Raw genomic sequence first — 20424 nt, forward strand, 5'->3', positions numbered from 1 at the left:
GTCCTAAGGCACTTCTGCCGGAAGAGCGCGCGCTCCCGTATAGCGAGGCTGAGCACAGACATTTCACTGATCAGAGCGATCCACTGATCAGAGCGATTATATTTCTAATAATTCAACGGCCTGTCGTCAGTTATTCCTTACTTCACATTTAGTCTAGAACTACATGTTCACACATCGCACACAGCGCCTCTATACTTCCAATTTCTCCCAATATGGGGACAGGAGACTTGTCAGTCAATAAATGGAAAACAAAGTAACTGGCGTTACTTTAGTAAAGTAACCCATTACTTTTTAAATTTACAATAGTTACTTGAATAAAGTAATCGGATTAGGTAACCTGTGTTACTCACGTAACACGTTACCCCCAACACTGATTAGAAGACATCAGGCTTTTAAGAAACAGCAACAAATTTACTTTCTAAATAGCTAATTGTTTTATACTGTGTTCCACATAAAACTAAAATGGGGTTAAACACTCACCTTATGGTGATCAGGAGTGGGCATGCAAGTGTTCTCATTAATGGAAAGATAAGTCAGTCTACTGAGAGATGGGCTTGAACAATGGGACTGAGGGGAACCTGGATCACCAGCAGGACTCCTCTGAGCCTTTCCACTACTAGGGGAACACGGAGACATCTCTCTATTTCCAAAACACATTTTGGATTAACAATAATCAATAACTAAAAAATAAATAAGTATCATATCCACTCCTCACGAATAAAAGTGGCTTACACCACAAAAAAGACAATATTCAATTATTTTAGATGATGATGTTAAGAAACAATTTTTACCCATATCCACTTGTAATGGAGGTCTGGCTTGGACTGGAGTGGGTAAGAGGGGAGGTGGATGGTCTGAAATTACAATGGGTGACCTCCACAACACCAGGGGCACTGCTCTCAGGTGATCCTTCAATAAAAAGTAGTAAAAAAAGTTGATGTCCTTAATTTTCTGAAGCTTGCATGATGTTCAAGCACATTAAGCAACATTTCATGTTGATTTTTAACATGCTAAATCTGTTATGCTGCATGTTTTGTATTTGTTTACAAAGAAAAAGAAAAGAGATACCAAATTTTTCCTGTGTTGCTGGCAGGGAATCCTGACGATCAACAGCTGCAATTTTCTCTTTTGAAACTGACTGAGTGGCTTTAGGACTTCTGGGTGATCTTGCCTGGTTAATGGCAGGTCTGTCTGTCCGGCCTCCAGCTGTCTTGGGTTTGAGTGGGGAGGTCTTCAACGACGATACTTCCGAACGGCGAAGGCCAGGTGAGGTCTTTGGGGCAAAAGCAGGAGTTGACGTGGTCCCTTCACCTTTCAGATAGCGGCGGTTACCTGTGGTGGAAGTGCTGGCCACTTGTGGTCGACCCGTACCTATTTTGACCTTGGATTCAGTGATACCTTTATTGGTAGAAGGTGCTGCACGATAGTCATTTTTGTTTTTCTCAATGCCAGATTTGAAGGAAGTGGAAGATGATGATGACTGCCCAGAAACTAAAGATCTTTTGGCTGGACGCGCAGTGGTAGATGGTAAACTGCTTGACTTGGGTCGAGGAATTCCACTTCGTTTGACATCTGACCTTGGATTTGGTGACACAACATAAGTACCCTCTGTTTGTCTAGATGCATTACCTGCCAGATTTTGACATTTCTTGCCTACTGCTTGCTCTTCCGCAACTAAACGCTCTTCCTTTTTACAGAGGAATTCATTTTCCAGAGATGCCAACTGCTGTTGAGTCAGCTTGTTAGAACTGGCCAAACTATCAGCCAAAGTGAGGATGTCCAAGCAGGACTGTGAGGTGGATCCATCACTGTCACTACTTGAGAACTCAGCCCTCTTCAGATATTTCTCCATGTCAGGAGTACTAAGGTCACCCACTGATGTGGTCTTCTGCAGATCCTCCAGCAGACCATTTTGATTTGAGGCTGCTACAGAATCAGGACTTCTAATCGACTCTTTTGCTACTTGCTGATGGCTTTTAGAGCGGCTCCGTTTAGACAGCTCCATGATCATGGCAGCGAGCTGTGCTGGATCTGAGCTGATGGAGGCATCAGCAATTGCAGATGCAATTGTACTAATGCTGAGCAGAAGATTGCTGCTGGAGTTGGGTGATTCTGAATGGACAGAACTCTCCTTATCTCCATATTGTGCAGAGATCTAAACGAATTAGACAAAAAAAAAAAAAAAAAAATCAACATTTTTGCTAATTTTCAAAAGACTGTGTGGCAGCAGTTTAAAGCTAAATGGTTATCAATACCTGGGAAACCTGTCCCTCAGTACTTTGAGTTTGCACATTATTCTCATGTGCGGCTTCAGCTGTGTTGGGCTCAAGAGTCTTATCTAGATCATCTGTAGATCACATGTAGGTCATCAAAATGTTATTAAATGTTACAAAAAAAAATTAAATAACTAATGAGTATTTTGAACGCACCTGGATTAAGCGTCTCATCAGCATCACTTTGTGGAACTGACTCAATGTTGATGGAGCTTCCCCTGGAGAACAAATCTGAGGGTCGAAGTAACGCAACAGGTTTCCTCTTCTCAGGGGATGTAATAAAGTATCCAAAAGATGGCTAAAAAAAAAACAAATAAATGAATAACTATATATTTAAGCATGGTTGTGAAGGGCTACCTTCTATCAGAGTTTAGCTATAATTATAATTAAACATCCGAAACAGCAAATCAAGGTCTTCAAAATTACAATTACTAGAAACTAGGGCTTTGCAATTAATCAGAATAATTATAAAATCGTCATTTGAGCGTGTGCAATTTCTTAATCGCTTTGTAGCTCGATTTTCCACACCACAGACCTCTGTATGCCATCTGAACTAATCAGAATGCAGTGCGCCTAAATGGAGCACGAAAACAGGACTTATCAGGCAGACATACAACTTTACACCAGGTTCACACTCCGTCTGGTGTGCGTATTTTTTCCACGCCCATGTCAACGGATCAGAGTGTTCACACTGCATGTGAATGCAGTCCGACAATGCACTCCAGGAGCGGTCCGTCTTCTGCAGCCATGCAACGATCGTTTCACGAGTCTATTTCTGCTGCACTTCATGAGCTGGATTAAAGTGACAGTGCATTATTCTCAGTAAAAAAGAACATGGATTGACACGGATATGTATCAATTACACCATAATATAAAAGCATATAAAGTTTACTGTTTCACAGTCACCACGTGGCTTTTTGGCTATATTTAAAACAAGGAAAAGCACACTTTTAGATAAACAAGGCAATAATAGATGGCAATCGTGGTGGTAGGAAAACAAAGTTATATTTACTGAGTTTAAACATGAAAATGTCTATGGAAGTTTGTATATCTGTACTGTGGTAAAAGAGAATCACAATGCTGAAAAAGCATTTTTGAAACAACTTTTGGATTTGAAATCAAAACAATGGATAAATATTGTTTGTGGTAAACAGCCACGGATCAGAAGCAGACTACAAACAGTCTGTGCTGCTTCTGCACCACATACACATACTTTAACTGTATACGCACTGCAGATGGCGTAGGCCTACGTGTTAACTTGGTGCAACAAATCTAGTTCAACGTATGAGGCAACGCCACAAAGAGCGCTTTGACCGATGCATGGCAAAAAAATATTTTGTATTATTATTATTATTATTATCCCTAGATAAAGAATTTTTCTGCCATATGTCTATTCTAGAGACATTTTGTTTTTGGGAAAGTTTTTAATGTATCGTCTGGCCAAATTTGATACCAGCATCGACTTGCATTGCATTCAAGACCCACATTGACTTCATGCATATCATGGGAAGTGATCTTACAATATTTGCACAGAGTGCTCCAAATGAGACAACTTTGAGGTTAGATTTCAGGGAGGATATTATCTTAGAAGACATATACTTCGAGTTTACAGTCCTCACCCTTTTAACATTGTCCTCTTCAGTGCTCCCAAGGCACCCCAGAGCTTCAGAGCGCCTCTGAAAAAACTCCCCCAGTGAAATACGCAGATAACTTTGGTTCCCAGGCTCAAGTTCAGAGGAGACCTGTGAGGCCCTCATGAGGATGTTGCCACTTATCGGAGCTTTCCAAGATGTGTCTCCCAGCACTTCACTCATATTCACAGCTTGAATCTGCTCTTCCTACCAGAAGGCAAAAGAAAAGTACATTTTTGGTTGTTTGTTTGGAATCACAAGAACAATTGTGTAGAATATACTTATAGGTTGGTTGAACTCAAAATCCCTGGGAACTGCTCATACCTGCATAAACCGGTGCTCCTTTTCAAACTCCTCCTGATCCTCAATTATCTTGTCCATGGCTTGGCCTAAGGTCATACAAGATTAGGCAATGAAAGCAATGAATTCAAATTAATTCAATGTGTCAATTTACTCATCTTAATGTTGTTACAAAAACACATGACTGCCTTTCATCAGTCAAACAACAGGACAAAACTAAATAACTGCGAGACAATTACAATTAGGTGTGCAACGGTTCGCTGTTAAAAATAAAAAAATAATCAAACCATACCGTTGTCCACACACGGTTCGCAACACACTACGACTGCAGCTCAACTTAAATACGACAATGCATCTGTAATACGGTTTGTTATAAACAACATGTAAAACTGAAAGAGTCCGGCTAATGCATGTTTCTGTTGATGGATACGCATTCTGGCTTCCCAATACATTACAAGTAAACACAAAAAAAAAAAAAAAAAAAAAAAGAGTCACTCTTTGTGTTGTATGCTGGAATAACTGTCATTGGTAGCATCGTCATGTGTTGACAGCGCAGGTGAGACCTTAACAGCACTCGTTGCTAGTCGAGTTTAAACTAAATTAATTTAAGCCCTGACAGTTTAAATATTAAAGAGCCAGAAGACGCAAACTCGCGTTTGCAGTGACAAGATCTGTGCAAGTGCTCATTCAAGGCGTGAATAAAGTAGTAGTTTTTGCTATTTTTGGACCAAAATGTATTTTCGATGCTTCAAAATATTCTAACTGACCCACTGATGTCGCATGGACTACTTTGATGAGGTTTTTCTTACATTTCTGGACATGGACGGTATACACGTTTCAATGGAGGGACTGAGAGCTCTCGGACTAAATCTAAAACATCTTAAACTGTGTTCCAGAGATAAATGGAGGTCTCACTGGTTTGAAACGACATGAGGGTGAGTTATTAATTATATAATTTAGATTTTTGGGTGAACGGCAACAACATGTAAATCACTCACTGCACTTTATTGAATAACGTTTGTAATTCTAATAATGATTAAACTTTCATTTATATACAGTCAAATATGCAATGTTATTAGGGGTTCATGCACACAATGCACACAATTATTGTAATTGTAATGATTTTTTTGATTACTTTTCCACCAAAAAACTGATTGTGCAGAACAAACTGTAAGGCCTAGAGACATGAAACTTGGAGAGAACCAGGCAAAGACTCACATCAATCGGCCAATGGGGAGGGCACTACAGCGAACAAAAACGTGAAATCGCTCATATCTCCTAGACTGCTTCTTGTAGACTATAAAATTTTCAATAATAGGAATCCTTGGGTCAAAGCGAAGAAAAGTGTAGAATGTCAGATTTGCATGATTTAGACAGTAGGTCAATAATTATAAAAGAAATATTCAACATTTGCATTTGGTACCATGTAATAATATGTAATAATATGGCTTTGATATAGTGTACCCAAAACTTTATGAAAAGTGAGCACATGTGTCATATGATTGTAGACAAGCATGCAAAATTTATGGGGCTCCGACATTAGTTGCCTCTGTAACTATAAAAAAAAAAGTACATTTTAAATCGCAAAAATCAATGGAATTGCCATTTTAACCTCTAGATGACAGCAGAAGACCATTTATTGGATCATTCTGCTCACTAATACAGCTCTATTTACAAATCTGCCATTTGTATTCATGTCTATAAATTATAAAGTCACTATGATAACATTCACATTTTGTCAAACTTTACCACTTAATTTATCCGGAGGAATCAAATTTTGCAATTATGCCACATTATGTTTACAGTGAGACCTGAAAATTGCGTTATAAAGAGAAGACTTGCAGTAAGCATTTTGTTACCCACCATTTACTTTAAATCGCTAGATTTTACAACAATGTGCTTGCATGTGTAAGTATGCTTACTTTGTATTAAGTATTATACCTAAGCTCATTCATTTCAGTTTGAATGTGCGTGTTGCAAGATTCTTCATCATGGATGTGTTATAATGTCAGTCCAATATTTCAGGTTGGCCTAGACCATAACAGCTTTGATGCAATGAAGGCCTTAAACAGGGCTGATAGTGAAAAAAATTCCTGAGCCTGAACTTTTTTTCCTTGCCCCCCGAGAGGGTATTATGTATGCGACGCACTTTTAACACAACTTGTTGGCCCCAAATATATAAACAGCCTAAGTATGTATAACCCTGATCATCATTATTGACAAGTGGCTCTTTTTTAGATATTTTCATATTTGCATTATGCCCTCAGTATTATTCAAGAAAACACAGCATTTTCTTCTCAATATGTTCAGTGCCTACATTGACCTTATTAGCCCATCTTAGTACAATCACTGGAAGTAAATGCTGCAGATGCTACAGTCATACCAAGACAGGTCAGTAAGTGCCATTACTTACGTTTGGAGTTGAGAAATATGAGACACAATTGCAAACACCTTCGCGCATGGAGCATTGCCTTAACCTGTATCAATCTATTTGACAAAGACACGAGGCCCGCCCCTTAACTACTTCTGATTGGCTCATGAGTCGTTGAGCGTTAAAGCTGCTCTCTGACCTGCGCATCTCACATCTAAATGACAGATCAGTACGACGACATATAGTGCCATGTAAAAAAAATTATATATATTTAATAAAAAAAAATCTAAGTTTCCGAGATAAAGTCGAAACTCCGAGATTAAAGTCGGAATATTCAGAGAATAAAGTCGAAATATCTAACCTCTGCAAAAAATAATAATAATATTAATAATAAAAATAAAGTCGGAGAATAAAGTCGAAATGTTCCGAGAATAAAATACTTTATTCCGTGCGGAAACAAGGCTATGGTTGTGACGATGACGCACTTGATTTATTAGCCTATGTAGCCTACTGCTGTTCTGTTTGCATAGACAGAACATAGCAAAACGTTTAGATATAGTTTCAGCTATTAAAACAGTTCCGTTTTGTATGTATGACACATTGATTTCGTTTCTGTTTTATTAAGTTCACTTCCGCAGTAAAGAGACGTCTGCAGATTTTGTTTGTCTGTAAATACACGGTGCGCTGTCATTCATGATGAAAATAAAACTAAATGTCATTCTCCATGATTTCAATGAATAATCCACCTGGTCAACATAATGTTTTATTCATTGATACTTTTAATTGAATAATGCCTATCACTTGAAACAGTTTTGCTGATTTGTATTTATTAAAACGATGTATTTTAAATTTATATTAGTCTACATCAACTTGTATTCCTTGTACATAACAATGAATGTGTCGGAGGGTAAGGGGATATTTGAATTATTTATGAATAAACTAGTGTATTCTAAATCAGTGACAAGATCCTTAATAGAAATCTCCACTTTGACGCGAGAAATGCATCTTTACAGATATAATGAAAGAGTTTTTGGTTTGATTTTTTTTTATTTCGTTAAGCAATAATTTAAATCTCCCCATCTATGTATTTGATGTTGGTAAGGCATGTATTGTTTTGAGGATAATTCGTTTCTACTGGATAAAAAAAAGTGCAAGTGACGACTCTTGCGCCTCTGTATTGCATTGTGCAAGCTTCCACTCTCCGCACAAACCATTGGATATGCGCCTATACCTTATGTATATCTGACTAATAAAAAATCTTCCCATTACAACTTAATTAATAAAAACAGAAACGAAATCATTTTGCCATACATACAAAACGGAACTATTTTAATAGCTGAAACGATGTCTAACATAACAGCACATATTCTCTTCCGTGCTTTTAAAAACAGACATCAAATAAACATTAGACAATCTTTTTTATTATTATTATTATTTTTATTATTTTTTTAACATGGCACTAAAACGCCGCCGTAGACCAATATAACCAACCTGATTTTTTTTTTTTTTTTTTCGCAGCCACAGTAGCCTACGCCGGAAATCCGGCGTGGTGCCGGAACGCTATCACCCCTGCTTAAAGTGCCTGAACCCCGGTAATCACTGCTTGCAGCTATATTTTTACATTTGATTACTTTATTCAATTTCTGTACCTAAAAACTAATGTTAGAGCTACCTAAAAACCTGAAAAGCACTGTTTATTTTAGTTGCATCTTTGCTATATTTGCTGTTGCTTGTAGTTAGATTTGTTCTTATTTCGTTTTTTTGGCAATTTAGTTTTTTCCCAAAACATAGCGCATACCGAATTATACCGAAACCATTGCACCCCTATTTACAATACTTCGATATTACTTGTGGCATGCTCTGCCGATTGATTGCCGATTTTTATTCTGCATCAACTCAAAAAAAATTAACAATCTTCAAAAATTCTAAATTTTTGCATGTTTTGCAGAAGAAAGTCAACACGAGGTTGATTCAACTGAGAAATGGTAAACCAAAAATAAAATTTCCATTAAGGAGAACTTTGCTTCATGAGAACATTTCACTTACTTCCAGCAAGAAAATCTTCTGTCTGAAACTGCATAGCAACTTCCTCAGGCATATTGGCCTCCATTTCTTTCTCGAAGGAAGAGTAATAGGCCAAATCAGTGACCCACTTTCCCTCTTCATTCTGGTAGACCACACTGTGAGTGGTGTTTGTGCCTAAGGAAATACTTAAGATTAATTTATAAAATACAAATACTATTTTTAATACTTCATGTTATACAACAAATGTCAGAGAAACCCATTGACATCACTCCACTAGAAATTGAAAAAAAGCGGTTACCTTGCTGTAACTCAAGCTCCACAGTGTCTGGATGGTGATTCCAAATATCATTATGTTCCTCATGATTCTCATCAAAGCTCTGGCAAAGGTACCTAGCATCCAGAGACTCTCCAGGTTGATCATCTTTACTGCTGGTGCTCAGCTGCTCATTGAGAATTGGAGAATCCCCACAAGGGCCACCACGCATGCCCAGGGCACCAAGATCCACAGTGTGGCCCAGGTCGATCCCTTGCTCGGGATTATGTGACTCCTGAAGTAACTGAGAGAGGTGGAAACTGCTCTGGTTGCCCTGAAGGAAGTTGTTGACTGTTGAAGAAATGTCCGGAGGGTTATGACCAGGACCTCCCCTCAAGTATACAGAATCCAGGTGAACTTCTGCTGTGTTATCCATTGCATCCTGTTAAGGGGAAAAGTGTTAAAAGGTAACTTCAGCAATTTTTGCTACATCATAAAATACAGAAAGACTTACAAGAGCCTCCTGTCGATCCAAACTCATGCTCCAATTAACTGGGCATCGACTGGCAGGTCCAGATGCCACAGTAGCATGACTAGCCTCCCCTGTGCCAACAGGACCAACACGATCACCCATCTGAAGAGATCAAAAAGCAATTAAAATACATCTGTAATTGTATAATTATGCTAGGATATGCTAGAAACACACACACACACAAAAACAATTGCAAATATACACAGTTTGAATGATTTTCAAGAGATGAATGCACTGAGATATGTATGCATTTAACAAAAACTCACCAATATTTCAACAAATTAGCATACTTCATAAGACCAGTAAAAAAAATGTTATTGAATTGTTGGCCTTCTGGAAAGCATGTTCATTTACTATTCATGTACTCAATAATTGGTAATTACTTCCTCAATTCAGTGTGGCATGGAGGTAATCAGTTTGTGGCACTGCTGAGGTGGTATGGAAGCCCAAGTTTCTTTTACAGTGTCCTTCAGGACATCTGCATTGTTTGGTCTCTTGTTTCTCCCAGTCAAGCACACCAACACCATGGTCATTTAACCAACCTTTGGTGCTTTTGGCAATGTGGGCAGGTGCCAAATCCTGCTGGAAAATGAAATCAGCATCTTCAAAAGCTGGTCAGCAGAAGGAAGCATGAAGTGCTCCAAAATTTCTTAATAAATGGGTGCAGTGACTTGGAGCACAATGGAGCAACACCAGCAGATGACATTGCACCAAAAATCATCACAGACTGTGGAAATTTAACACTTTGACACCAGCTTCAGACCATTACTTGTGAAGTTCACTCAAATGTTTTAATCGATTTCGCTTGACAATCCTCCTAGGACTGTGGTTCTCTGGGTTGGTTGTGCATCTTTTTCTTCCACACTTTCTAAATTCACTAAACTTTGTTAACATGCTTGGATACAGCACTCTGAACAGCCAGCTTCTTTGGCAATGAATGTTTGTGGCTTACCCTCCTTGTGCAATGATCTTCCCCATGATTGTGTAGCCTAGTGAACCAAATTGAGAGACCATTTTGAATGCTCAGGAAACCTTTACAGGTGTTTTGATATGATTAGCTGATTGGCATGTTACCATATTCTCATTTGTTGAGATAGTGAATTGGTGGGTTTTTGTTAAATGTGAGCCAAAATCACCACATTTTAAAGAACCAAAGACTTAAACTACTTCAGGACTCGGAGAACACCTGGCCATGATCAAACACTGCTTGTGTTTTTTGTAACTTGCAACTTGTAAAATTAGGAAAAGAAAAGAGTGAGCAAAAAAAAAAAAAAAAAAAGAGAAAAGCCTTCTCTCTCGCTCTCTTTCTCTGCCTTTAGAAGCAGAGTGCGCAGACTCAAGAGTTAATGCAAGTGATAATGCTTGCAGACTTGACATACTAATATTTAATATTTCAAATCAGAAACACAATCTGAGGTGAACTGTCACATGACCGTTTTCTATGAAGCTCAAATTGTGTTAAAGCATATTTTAGCTTGATACAGCTAGCACGCATGTGCAGTCTCGAGAGTGTTTCATGTCTCTTTCGGATTCGGGCACAAATGTTTGGACCCGTGAAGACCTCTAGCTCATTAGACACTAAAGCTGCGTTTCCATGACAGGAACTTTACCCAAGAACTAGGGACTTTTGGCTGGTACTCTGTGTGTTTCCACCGCAGGAACCAGGAACTAAAAGTTCTAGAAAGTCCCTGCTGACGAGGTAGTACTTTTTCGAAGTTCCGGAACTTTTGGGGGCGGGACTTGGGCGCTAAACATCCTGATTGGTTGAGTTCATGCAGAATTGCGATTTCAACCACCATTTATTCTGATCATTTTCAAAATATTACTGTTATTGTGTTATGAAATGTAATTTTAAAAAGTATTTCAGGTGAGAATGTAGTCGTTTAAAACTAAAATCTGTGGTTTATTTATAAAGAGTGCGCCTATTTAAAAATGTGTTGTTTCGCCGAGCTCGGAGACGGTCAGCTCCACGCGATCAGCAGGAGCTCAGTGCTCATGTATCCGCCGAGAGCAGCCTCACCTCGGCTAGACCTTCTGATATGTGCCGCTGGCTCTGATTTCTCTTTAGTGGTTAAACATAAAATATAATTTGTTTTGGTTAAATCTATCAGGTAATCTTTGGTCTGTACTCAATTTATCTATATGTTAAAATGAAAATAAAAAGGAGGCAATTGATATAATATTTATTTTCATTGCATTACACATTTCCCTGAAATAAGTACATTTCTGTGGCAATTATTATGTTTACATGAAAATGAAAGGAGGTAGTGGTATCTGATATCCTATTTCATTTTATTGTAAATATACAGTGAGGGAAATTGCAGTAGCCGAGGTGAGCTGACTGAAGTTATCAAGTACGCTGCTGTTTGCAGAATTACCGGATTTTCTTCATCGCAGACTTCACACTCCTGAGTCGAATGCGCAAAGACCGAACTACCAAGGATGCAAGTCCAATACAGCGTACTTTGTATTGAGAAACGCGCGCAGACCTAACTCACCAGACTATTTTCCTAATCTTCACTGTACTTTAGACTGTGGTGGAAACTAAGAAATCAACAGGTCTGGGGGGAAAATAGTTCCTGGGGAAAAAAGTTCCTGGTACAACTGTTTCGGGTAATTTCGGTGGAAATGCGGCATAACATTACCTGGCCATGCGTAATCATGCCTGATCTGCTAAGCAAAGATTGAAGCTGATCATCATCTCCCATCTGTCCACTTCCACCCACGATGCCAAGACCACGAAGCACATCATAGGTGCTCTGGACTGTGGTGGGAGGCAAAGGAATGGTAGATACACCTCCATTATTTCCTTCCTCATCACTGCCACTACTCCCGTCTCCTCCACCTCCATTACCTTATGGCACAGAGGAAAAAGTGATAAGACTTATTTCCTGCGAGTTTAAGGAATGGATTCAAAGACAGTGCTTAGACTTAGCCAGGATTAGGTCATAGTTCAATTAGGACATTCAAGTAATTTTTATAAACATGGCTTAGGGAAAAAAAAAAAAAAAAAAAAAAACGTATTTGTGCGAACATTACTTGAGGCAGAATAAAGGCACTTATATCTTAAGATCTATCAGTGCAATTTTATTTAGTTGAAACAGCTCAGAATTAAGATTTAGTCTGGGACTAGGCTTAAGCCTTGTCATGTTTAAACCAAAAACCCTAATTTTAAATGTTATTTAATAAACACCCTTTTACCAGTAATAGGTGAGTTGATGACCTGTCCCTCTGCTGAGCGGCGGTGCTCAATGCCTGTCCTGGTGTCAGGGTTCCTCCCCACCATCTGTATCTCATCATCAGAGCTTCCTCCTTCCAAACCTGGTCGAAAATGAGGCCGATGGCTCTCCCCAACCTGAACATATACAAATAACTGAAGGTGAATTACTGAATTGAATAAAAAAAAAGAGGCACATTAAAAGCCCATTAAAAGTTAGGCACATTAAAAGCACTGATAAGGATAAAAGCAGAAAGCAGCTCAAGACTAACTGGTTGTCTGGAGGCGCTGGGTAGGAGAAATCTTGCTCTGCCCCGGTTCTGTGAAGCTTCCAGTTCATCCTCTGTATCCTCTTCATCACTTGCAGGACAAGAATCCATACCTGTGGCTGCCAGACGCACATCAGGCATGTGAAAGTCCCTCTGAAATGTGACAAGGTAAAAGCAAACATTAGCCGAAAAGTTTCAGAACACCTATACATACATATGAAGAGTTCAGATGCAAAAACCTCTAAATGCCATCTGAAATTTTCATCTAAAATTTTACTTTAATGGCAATGTGCAGGTCCTTTTCCAGGCTATTAAAGTGAAATAACTGAACATAAATATAGGAGCCTGAAAAAATTATTAATTTTAGATGCAAATTTCAGATGGCATTTAGAGGTTTTTGCATCTGAACTCTTCATATATACATATATATATATATATATATATTAATATATTAGTGCTGTCAAGCAATTAATCATGCTTAATCACATCCAAAATAAGATTATGTATACATAATAAATTATGTAAACAAACACAAACACATGGCATCTATACATTTAAGAAAAATATGTTATATACATATTTTAATACATATATTAATATACATTAAATATAATAATATAAATAGAAATGTATGTTAATATTTTCAAAATATATACTGTATGTGTGCATTTATACATGCACAATACATAAACAGAGTAGATATACATAAATTATGTAAACAAAAACTTATTTGTGATTAATCATTTAAAAGCACTAATATATAAGACCACAATGCATTTTTTTCTGGGTATGTATGTGTGAAATGTGCATGCATTAAGAAAGTAAACAAGGTTCATTTAGATTTTATTTTGACTTTAGGAAGATTAACTCATACTTGGTCATAGTTATCATGGTGTCTGTTCCTTTCTGGTTCAGTGGCATGGGGTTGAGATGAAATGGAAGGTAACCCCTACAACAGGAACATATCATATCATAAAAAATAATTCATATTGAAAATGGTAATCTTTGGTAAACAAACAGTAAGAGAGAACTCACAACAGGGATTTCTTGTCCTTCTACACGGCCTCTCTGCATTGCAGGTGGCATCAGCTTATTAAAATACAGCTCTAGTTCCTGATCATGGAGCTGGTTCACATCAATCTCATCATCTAGAGGACAAAAAGCTCATTTAAATAAATTATTGCCTGGTTTATCCTGGTTCTTTAGAGCTCATTCTTCTGAAACATATAATAAAACAAAAAAATATAACCAACCTGTCATATCACTGTTCATGCTGTCCAGAGACATCAGTTTCTCATTGGCCAGGAAGCTGGCGATGCTGCCACTGCACCTTTCACTGTCTGTCCCTTCACTGGAGGAACCCTCCTCTTCCTCCATCATCAGTGGGAGCAAAGTGGCCTAAGAACAACAAAAGAGAGCTTAACACTACCATCCGATATTTGATATGCACATTTCTTAAATCATGTTAAAATGTGATTACCGTATTTTCCGGACTATAAGTCGCAGTTTTTTTTCATAGTTTGGCTGGTCCTGAGACTTATAACCAGGTGCGACTTATTTATCAAAATTAATTTGACATGAACCGAGAGAAATGAACCAATAGAAAACACACTCTCGTGGCTGGGGATGGTAATGTTTTCTCTTGGTTCTAAATAAATGCGCCTTATAGTCCAGTGTGACTTATGTTTTTTTCCTCATTATGACATATTTTATGACTGATGCGACTTATACTCAGGTGTGACTTATAGTGCGAAAAATATGGTATTAAATATACAAGTATAAAATAAGATACCGTTTGTTTGTTCATCTGTCAAACATTATGCTTTGCGTTATGTTTTGCCCACAATATCAACTGTAGAGCTTTTATTAGAAAACAAAATATTTAATTATCTTACTAAGAAATATTACTAGCAGATAGAGTGAAGACTGTATGTAATATATATATATATATATATATACACACACACACACACAAATATACAATAAAAATATAAAAATATGTATATTTTATGCAAGTTGTCTGCTGCACGGTTACAAAGATCTCACTGATTTATAAGCTATCAGAATTTCATCCTACATTCTGGACATATACATTTGATATAAAGATTATCTGACTGTTATTTCATGTCAGACTTTACAGGATAAAACTTAAGTGTCAATGAGTATAAATTACCTGAGCTGCCAATGTTTCTTTGTCTCCGATATGGGAGAATGACACAAGACCAGTTGACAGGTCTAAGGAAAGATAAAATATATGTTTCAAAATATATTTCAGTTCATACATGTTATTCACTATTTTGTAGATAATTGTTGATGATGCATTATCATTAATATTTTTTAAGTTTAACCATAAAATTAAGAACAACAAGCCATAATTAAATAAAACCTTACATACCAGCAGTCCGATGAGGAACAGAACCTGACCCTCTTGATGATGTTTTGGAAACAGAAGCAGATTCGGTTTCATCCAAATTAACATTCACCAGCATGTCAGAGAATCGATTTGCAGCAATGAAGTCACCTACATTGTCTCTACACAAAATAAATAAATAAATAAATAAAAAGTATTGAAAGAACACAGCACAGGTTATTCCCAATAATCCAGATCTGGCTGATGGCCAATTTAATGTAAGAAAACAAGACAAAATAGCTGAAGTCACACAAACATTACACTACACATTATTTATTAAAAACTCAAGAGCTGAAGACAGGTTTCGTGCACATTTTCACCAATACATTTCCATGATTTTTGAAACAATATTCATGGCCTAATGTTCCATTATTTTACAGTAAGAATAAAAATCTGTTCAAATTACCATGGCATATGTTGACTAACATTACTGACTATTTATGCTTCTTGTTTGCTTTCTTGTTTTAGTAATAAGTACAAGCTGCAACTGCGCCAGACATTAAACTCCACACAGAGAACATATCACATCACTGATTATTATCATTTAACTCCGTTAAACACAGGATCTGAATTTCGTTTTGGAAACTTTTCTCTTTCATAACCTTCACTTAAGAAAAATAAAATGACAGTGCTTACGAGGATGCTCGTCAGGATGGCCATTTTACATCATTGTGTGTGTATTTTACCCACTTAGATGCAACAAGTCGCGCTAATTAGAGCCATGCATTTCAACCCAAGCCTGACAGGCCCCGACTTATTTACGGATTTGGGACAATTTTCACATCACAGCTTAGACACAGGCCAGACATTGGGCTTGTTTCAGGCTTCCTCTTTATTTTCATATTTTAGATATCCATTAAATATTATGGTAATGAAAAGGATTTGGCGCGTTGGTGGAAACAACAGGAGACGGTGCTATCGCGACTGTCAAGAACGGCTCGGGCGGCATTTTGTGTCCCGCCTGCAGCAGTGAGATCTGGAAGAGTCTCGCATTAAAACACATACAAAAAGCTTGCCGCAAAACCCCATCAAATAATTACAATGATGGACGTGTTGGGGCCAGGGGAAACAGAATATTCGCTGTGTTCCGGTTCATTTTTGTTAAGCGCTTCTGCTCAAGACACTCTGTTAGTTTTCCTAATAATATTAATAATAATAATTTTTATATTAAAATTTTGTTAAACAAAAAATAAATAAATTCCAAAACCTACCTAAATTAATTTAATAAAGAAATGAAAATAAATAACCAATTTGCAATTTACACTATTTTAACGGCTGCAACAGCAGCTGGGCAATTGGGGAAGAGATAAATGGGAACAAAGGGAGACTTGTATCTTGTAGTGCAGACGAGATGCGCTGATGTGAAACCATTTTAAGAGAAAGCCAAAGAGAGAAGACGTGGTATCGTCTGATTATTTACGCTAGAGCAAAAAGCCTATAGCTAACTATTATAAAGCACAATAACTACGTAGTACGAGTATTTAACCCCTTAACTGTCACTCACATTTTTGAACATTGACTTTGTAGTGCATGAAACAAACTTAAATTTGTATAATTCATGAATTAAAATATTTTGTAACATGATATTGATGTACCATTTACATGGAAATGCATTGTCTGATTTTAAAATGGGTTTTAAAGGATGAATTTCGAGATTTTAAGTTTTCAGTCGATATATAACTTCTGATGATTTCTAAAATGTGATAGAGAAAAAGGCAACAAAGAAGTCTTCTTTTTTTTTTAAACAAAGGTCAAAACTCAGGTTATAATTTAGATTTTTGAGGGTGCACTCGTCATAAATTAATTGATTACTTTTCCTACATAATTTTTAGCAAAACACACTGGTAAAATATATATTTGGGAGTCTTAGACCTTTCCAACGATATATAGTTTGTCAAGATTAGATTAGATTTAATTGTAATATAGTGAAGTAAATGTAGGCGTCCCACAGAGTGGACGGGTGACAGTTAACAGGTAAAAAAAAAAATGAACCAGAAAATAACGAGCGCAACATTTTTAACAACCCAAAAAACGTCTGTTTCTTTGTCTGTTGAGTCTGATGGGGCGACGCAGAATGAACATTTTTCACGAGTCACGGCAGTAGAGGCGGCGCAACAATAATGACATGTGAATAATCCCGCCCACTCTAAACACTGATTTGTAACCCACTTACAGATGGGAAAAAATAATTAACTACTACTGAACACTTACAAATCTTCTTTGAGGCTGAGAACAAATTTTTCCCTGCCTCCATCTGACCCCTGGGAATTCATGAGTGAAAACCGTCCATCCTCTAAATATGATGCTTGGATATCAGTTACTCTGTAAAAGATAGAAAAGACTCTCAAACAACACAATACTTCAAATAAACACACAAAATTAACAGCGATACAAGTAAAGCATATGTGCCCTGAACCTACATGAACTAGCCTAGCGAACAATTTCAATCTCAAATTTTCTAACCAACAAATCAATAAAATAAATAAGCTAACTGAGACTTGTTATAGCACTTTTTTTATTGCTTCCATTGTCCTCATTTGTACGGTCGCTTTGGATAAAAGAGTTTGCTCAATGACTAAATGTAAATGTAAATAAAGCACCAGTGCTTTGACCTAAAACTGACATATAAAGTAAAAAATCTCCTGTACTCGTACTAGTTAAAATGCCCCGATACCAAACGCCGATACCACACAGCATGTGATAAGTGCCGTATTCAGACAAAGAAACGACGACAACAGAACAACAGACAGCAGAATGAAGTTATTAGAGATTAAGGATGTATATGTATGCAATGAATCTAATGTTAAACATTCAGTATTAACCCCTATATAGCTGACGTGCGCGAGCTGATAAAGCATGCTGAGTGGATTGAGCGCTTTGATAGAATACATCACTGGAAAGTTTGTAGTTCGGTCAGACATGTCGCAAATTACAACCATAGGGGCATTCACTATAAACCATTTATTCTCAACCTTAGGCATACACGACTTTCTTGCGAAAGTGAATCTAGCAGCCTGTGTGAAATGCGCTCGGCTGTTACTACTTGTCCTTATTCTGTCCCAGTAGAAATACATGCATGCGTTGTATTATATGAGCGGCTTTGGAATATAAATCACAGCACGTTTCAGATGAAAAAAAACTATCAGTTAGGAGATTTATAACTATTGGTTCCCTTCGTTATTACAGCAAAGCGCGTCATTACAGTACTAAGTGGTTGCAATGGAGCAGCTCTAATGCTATTAAATTAAAGATGAACCAAAGAGCAAAAAAAATGAACAAAGTAATAAAAACTTGTAAATACAGTCATATTAACAGCTGTCTGATTACTTTTTAGTTAAGAAAACAATATTAGCGCCCACACCAGCGAACGATATTATCAGTTTATTCTAAGCCCACGTGCGTGTGCCGCTTTAAATTCTCGAGCTCGTTATAGCAGGATGGATTCTGTTTGGCTTTCAATGTTTGTATCGTTACAGTTGTAGTGTGGACTCTGCTATTCTTTAATATTGAGAAAGATTTTTAGAACTAGATCTTTATCGTTATCTTTATCGTTATCGTGCTTGGTTGGAATGGGCCTTTAGGGATTCTCCTTGTTCCAAGAAGCTCACATTATTCTGAGATGAGATACTGAGGTTTTCGTGAAAGTCTAGGCTTAGTTGGGGGCCATGACACAAAGACAGATGCTTTGGTTAAACCAAGTGAAATAAAAATTTTAATTTGCTGTTTTACAAAACTAATATATAGGAGGTAATCACTCAAACAACAATTTTTTGGGAACAAATTAGATGAAATAACCCTTTTCAAAGATTCACCAAAGAAACTGATGAAGTCAGCGTTCTCCCCTAGTTAGGACAGACACGCAATCACAATATTCATGAGATTACATGCAGGAGTCTCCCACCTGTTGTCTACTGGAGGTCTAATTTTAGCCACGGTAGAGGCGGCCATGGGCATCCCGAGCGTAGAGCCCAGTGTCACGTTGCCGAGAGTGGTGCGGCCGCCACTGCCCAGCGAGGCGTTTGAAAGGAAGCTGGGAAACGGCTCATCCTCAATGTTTTGGAAGTTCTCCATGTCTGTGTGACTCACTGACACAGGGCTTCAACACATGAGGAGTGACCTATAAAAAAAAACAGAAGAGAGAACAGACTACACCATGAGGTCCTATAGGGAAACAGTGATAATATTACTGTCATACTGTACTTGGTTGTGTACTGGACATGGTTAGACTGCCATGAATCTGTAAACGTTTGTATCAAGTCAACTTAACATGAAGCTGGAGAATGTTGATCTTGTACAGTCAAACATAACGGGGTGTTTTATAACTCACACTGTTACACAGAGCAGAAGTCTGTGGATATGGCTGCTAGTTCCTGTTGCATTTTGTTTTATTACTTAAAAATGCTAAAGCACATTTTAACTGAATAAAAAAACGACATTTAGCATAACGTTACTGCTTCTTTCTCTAGAACTTGCGTTTTTTTTTTATCAGACGTTGTATTTAGCCGACTAGCTTTGTCAATTCAATAATGAACTTTTACGGCACATCAACCTCTGTAGTATGTTTCTGACAGCAGAAGAACAGTATTTCTGGGTGGACTGGATAAAAACTAAACAAAGAAGGTTAGCGGGATGTTTAACTCAAATAAACGCCGTGCAATGGAGACTAACGTTAACTAACGTTACACCAAGGCCAAAATACAAACACTTCAACCACACAACTTAAACAGTTAACGTTAAACAAAGATCAAAGTAACACTTAAAAATATAATTGAAACAATACAAAAAAACATTTTCCTGGTTCGGACTTACTTTTTTGGCCAGTCTTTGGATGAAAACTAAAGAATGGCAACAACTCTGAAAAAGATTTGCAACAGCTGAGAGGAATCTGTTTCGAAGACACTTACCATGAAGCGAAATACGGCACTTGTGCCTTAATTTATTCAACTACGTCATGCAAATACAGCACCGATTATTCGTGTAATGCTAAAAATCGTTGTAGTCCCCGCTTTTTGGAGAAGAGTTTCTCAAAGTGTAAAGGTGAGGCGAAGCCATTACAGGAAAATCCCGCCTCTAGGTTTCTCTTTGCGTGGGCGGGGCCTCAACATACGGCACATTTAATTGGACAATCCTTTTTGACTGCTTT

General features: G+C 37.5%; 1 protein-coding gene across 5 annotated transcripts in view; it reads right to left on the reverse strand.

Annotated features, from left to right (window-relative positions):
- cep192 (centrosomal protein 192) overlaps nucleotides 1-20369 on the reverse strand; it is a 32843-nt gene extending 12474 nt beyond the window's left edge. For 2 of the 5 annotated variants that reach the window (XM_052577693.1, XM_052577692.1), the window contains exons 1-21: nucleotides 20186-20368; nucleotides 19183-19398; nucleotides 17493-17603; nucleotides 15267-15403; nucleotides 15045-15106; nucleotides 14125-14269; nucleotides 13907-14019; nucleotides 13746-13820; nucleotides 12875-13024; nucleotides 12587-12740; nucleotides 12031-12239; nucleotides 9368-9487; nucleotides 8899-9295; nucleotides 8622-8774; nucleotides 4229-4293; nucleotides 3893-4111; nucleotides 2430-2571; nucleotides 2256-2347; nucleotides 1069-2155; nucleotides 792-909; nucleotides 481-616 (exon numbers count right to left, since the gene is read on the reverse strand). In XM_052577693.1, coding sequence (XP_052433653.1) covers nucleotides 481-616; nucleotides 792-909; nucleotides 1069-2155; nucleotides 2256-2347; nucleotides 2430-2571; nucleotides 3893-4111; nucleotides 4229-4293; nucleotides 8622-8774; nucleotides 8899-9295; nucleotides 9368-9487; nucleotides 12031-12239; nucleotides 12587-12740; nucleotides 12875-13024; nucleotides 13746-13820; nucleotides 13907-14019; nucleotides 14125-14269; nucleotides 15045-15106; nucleotides 15267-15403; nucleotides 17493-17603; nucleotides 19183-19352 — 3855 coding nt within the window. In that variant the 5' untranslated portion in view covers nucleotides 19353-19398; nucleotides 20186-20368. Of the gene's footprint in view, nucleotides 1-480; nucleotides 641-791; nucleotides 910-1068; nucleotides 2156-2255; nucleotides 2348-2429; nucleotides 2572-3892; nucleotides 4112-4228; nucleotides 4294-8621; nucleotides 8775-8898; nucleotides 9296-9367; nucleotides 9488-12030; nucleotides 12240-12586; nucleotides 12741-12874; nucleotides 13025-13745; nucleotides 13821-13906; nucleotides 14020-14124; nucleotides 14270-15044; nucleotides 15107-15266; nucleotides 15404-17492; nucleotides 17604-19182; nucleotides 19399-20185 lie in introns of all 5 variants that reach the window. The other 3 variants (XM_052577691.1, XM_052577690.1, XM_052577694.1) reach the window with 2 other exon arrangements.
- Nucleotides 20370-20424: the final 55 nt, after the last annotated feature.

This window comes from Carassius gibelio, chromosome B16 (genome assembly GCF_023724105.1).
Source record: "Carassius gibelio isolate Cgi1373 ecotype wild population from Czech Republic chromosome B16, carGib1.2-hapl.c, whole genome shotgun sequence".
Lineage (NCBI taxonomy): Eukaryota > Metazoa > Chordata > Actinopteri > Cypriniformes > Cyprinidae > Carassius > Carassius gibelio.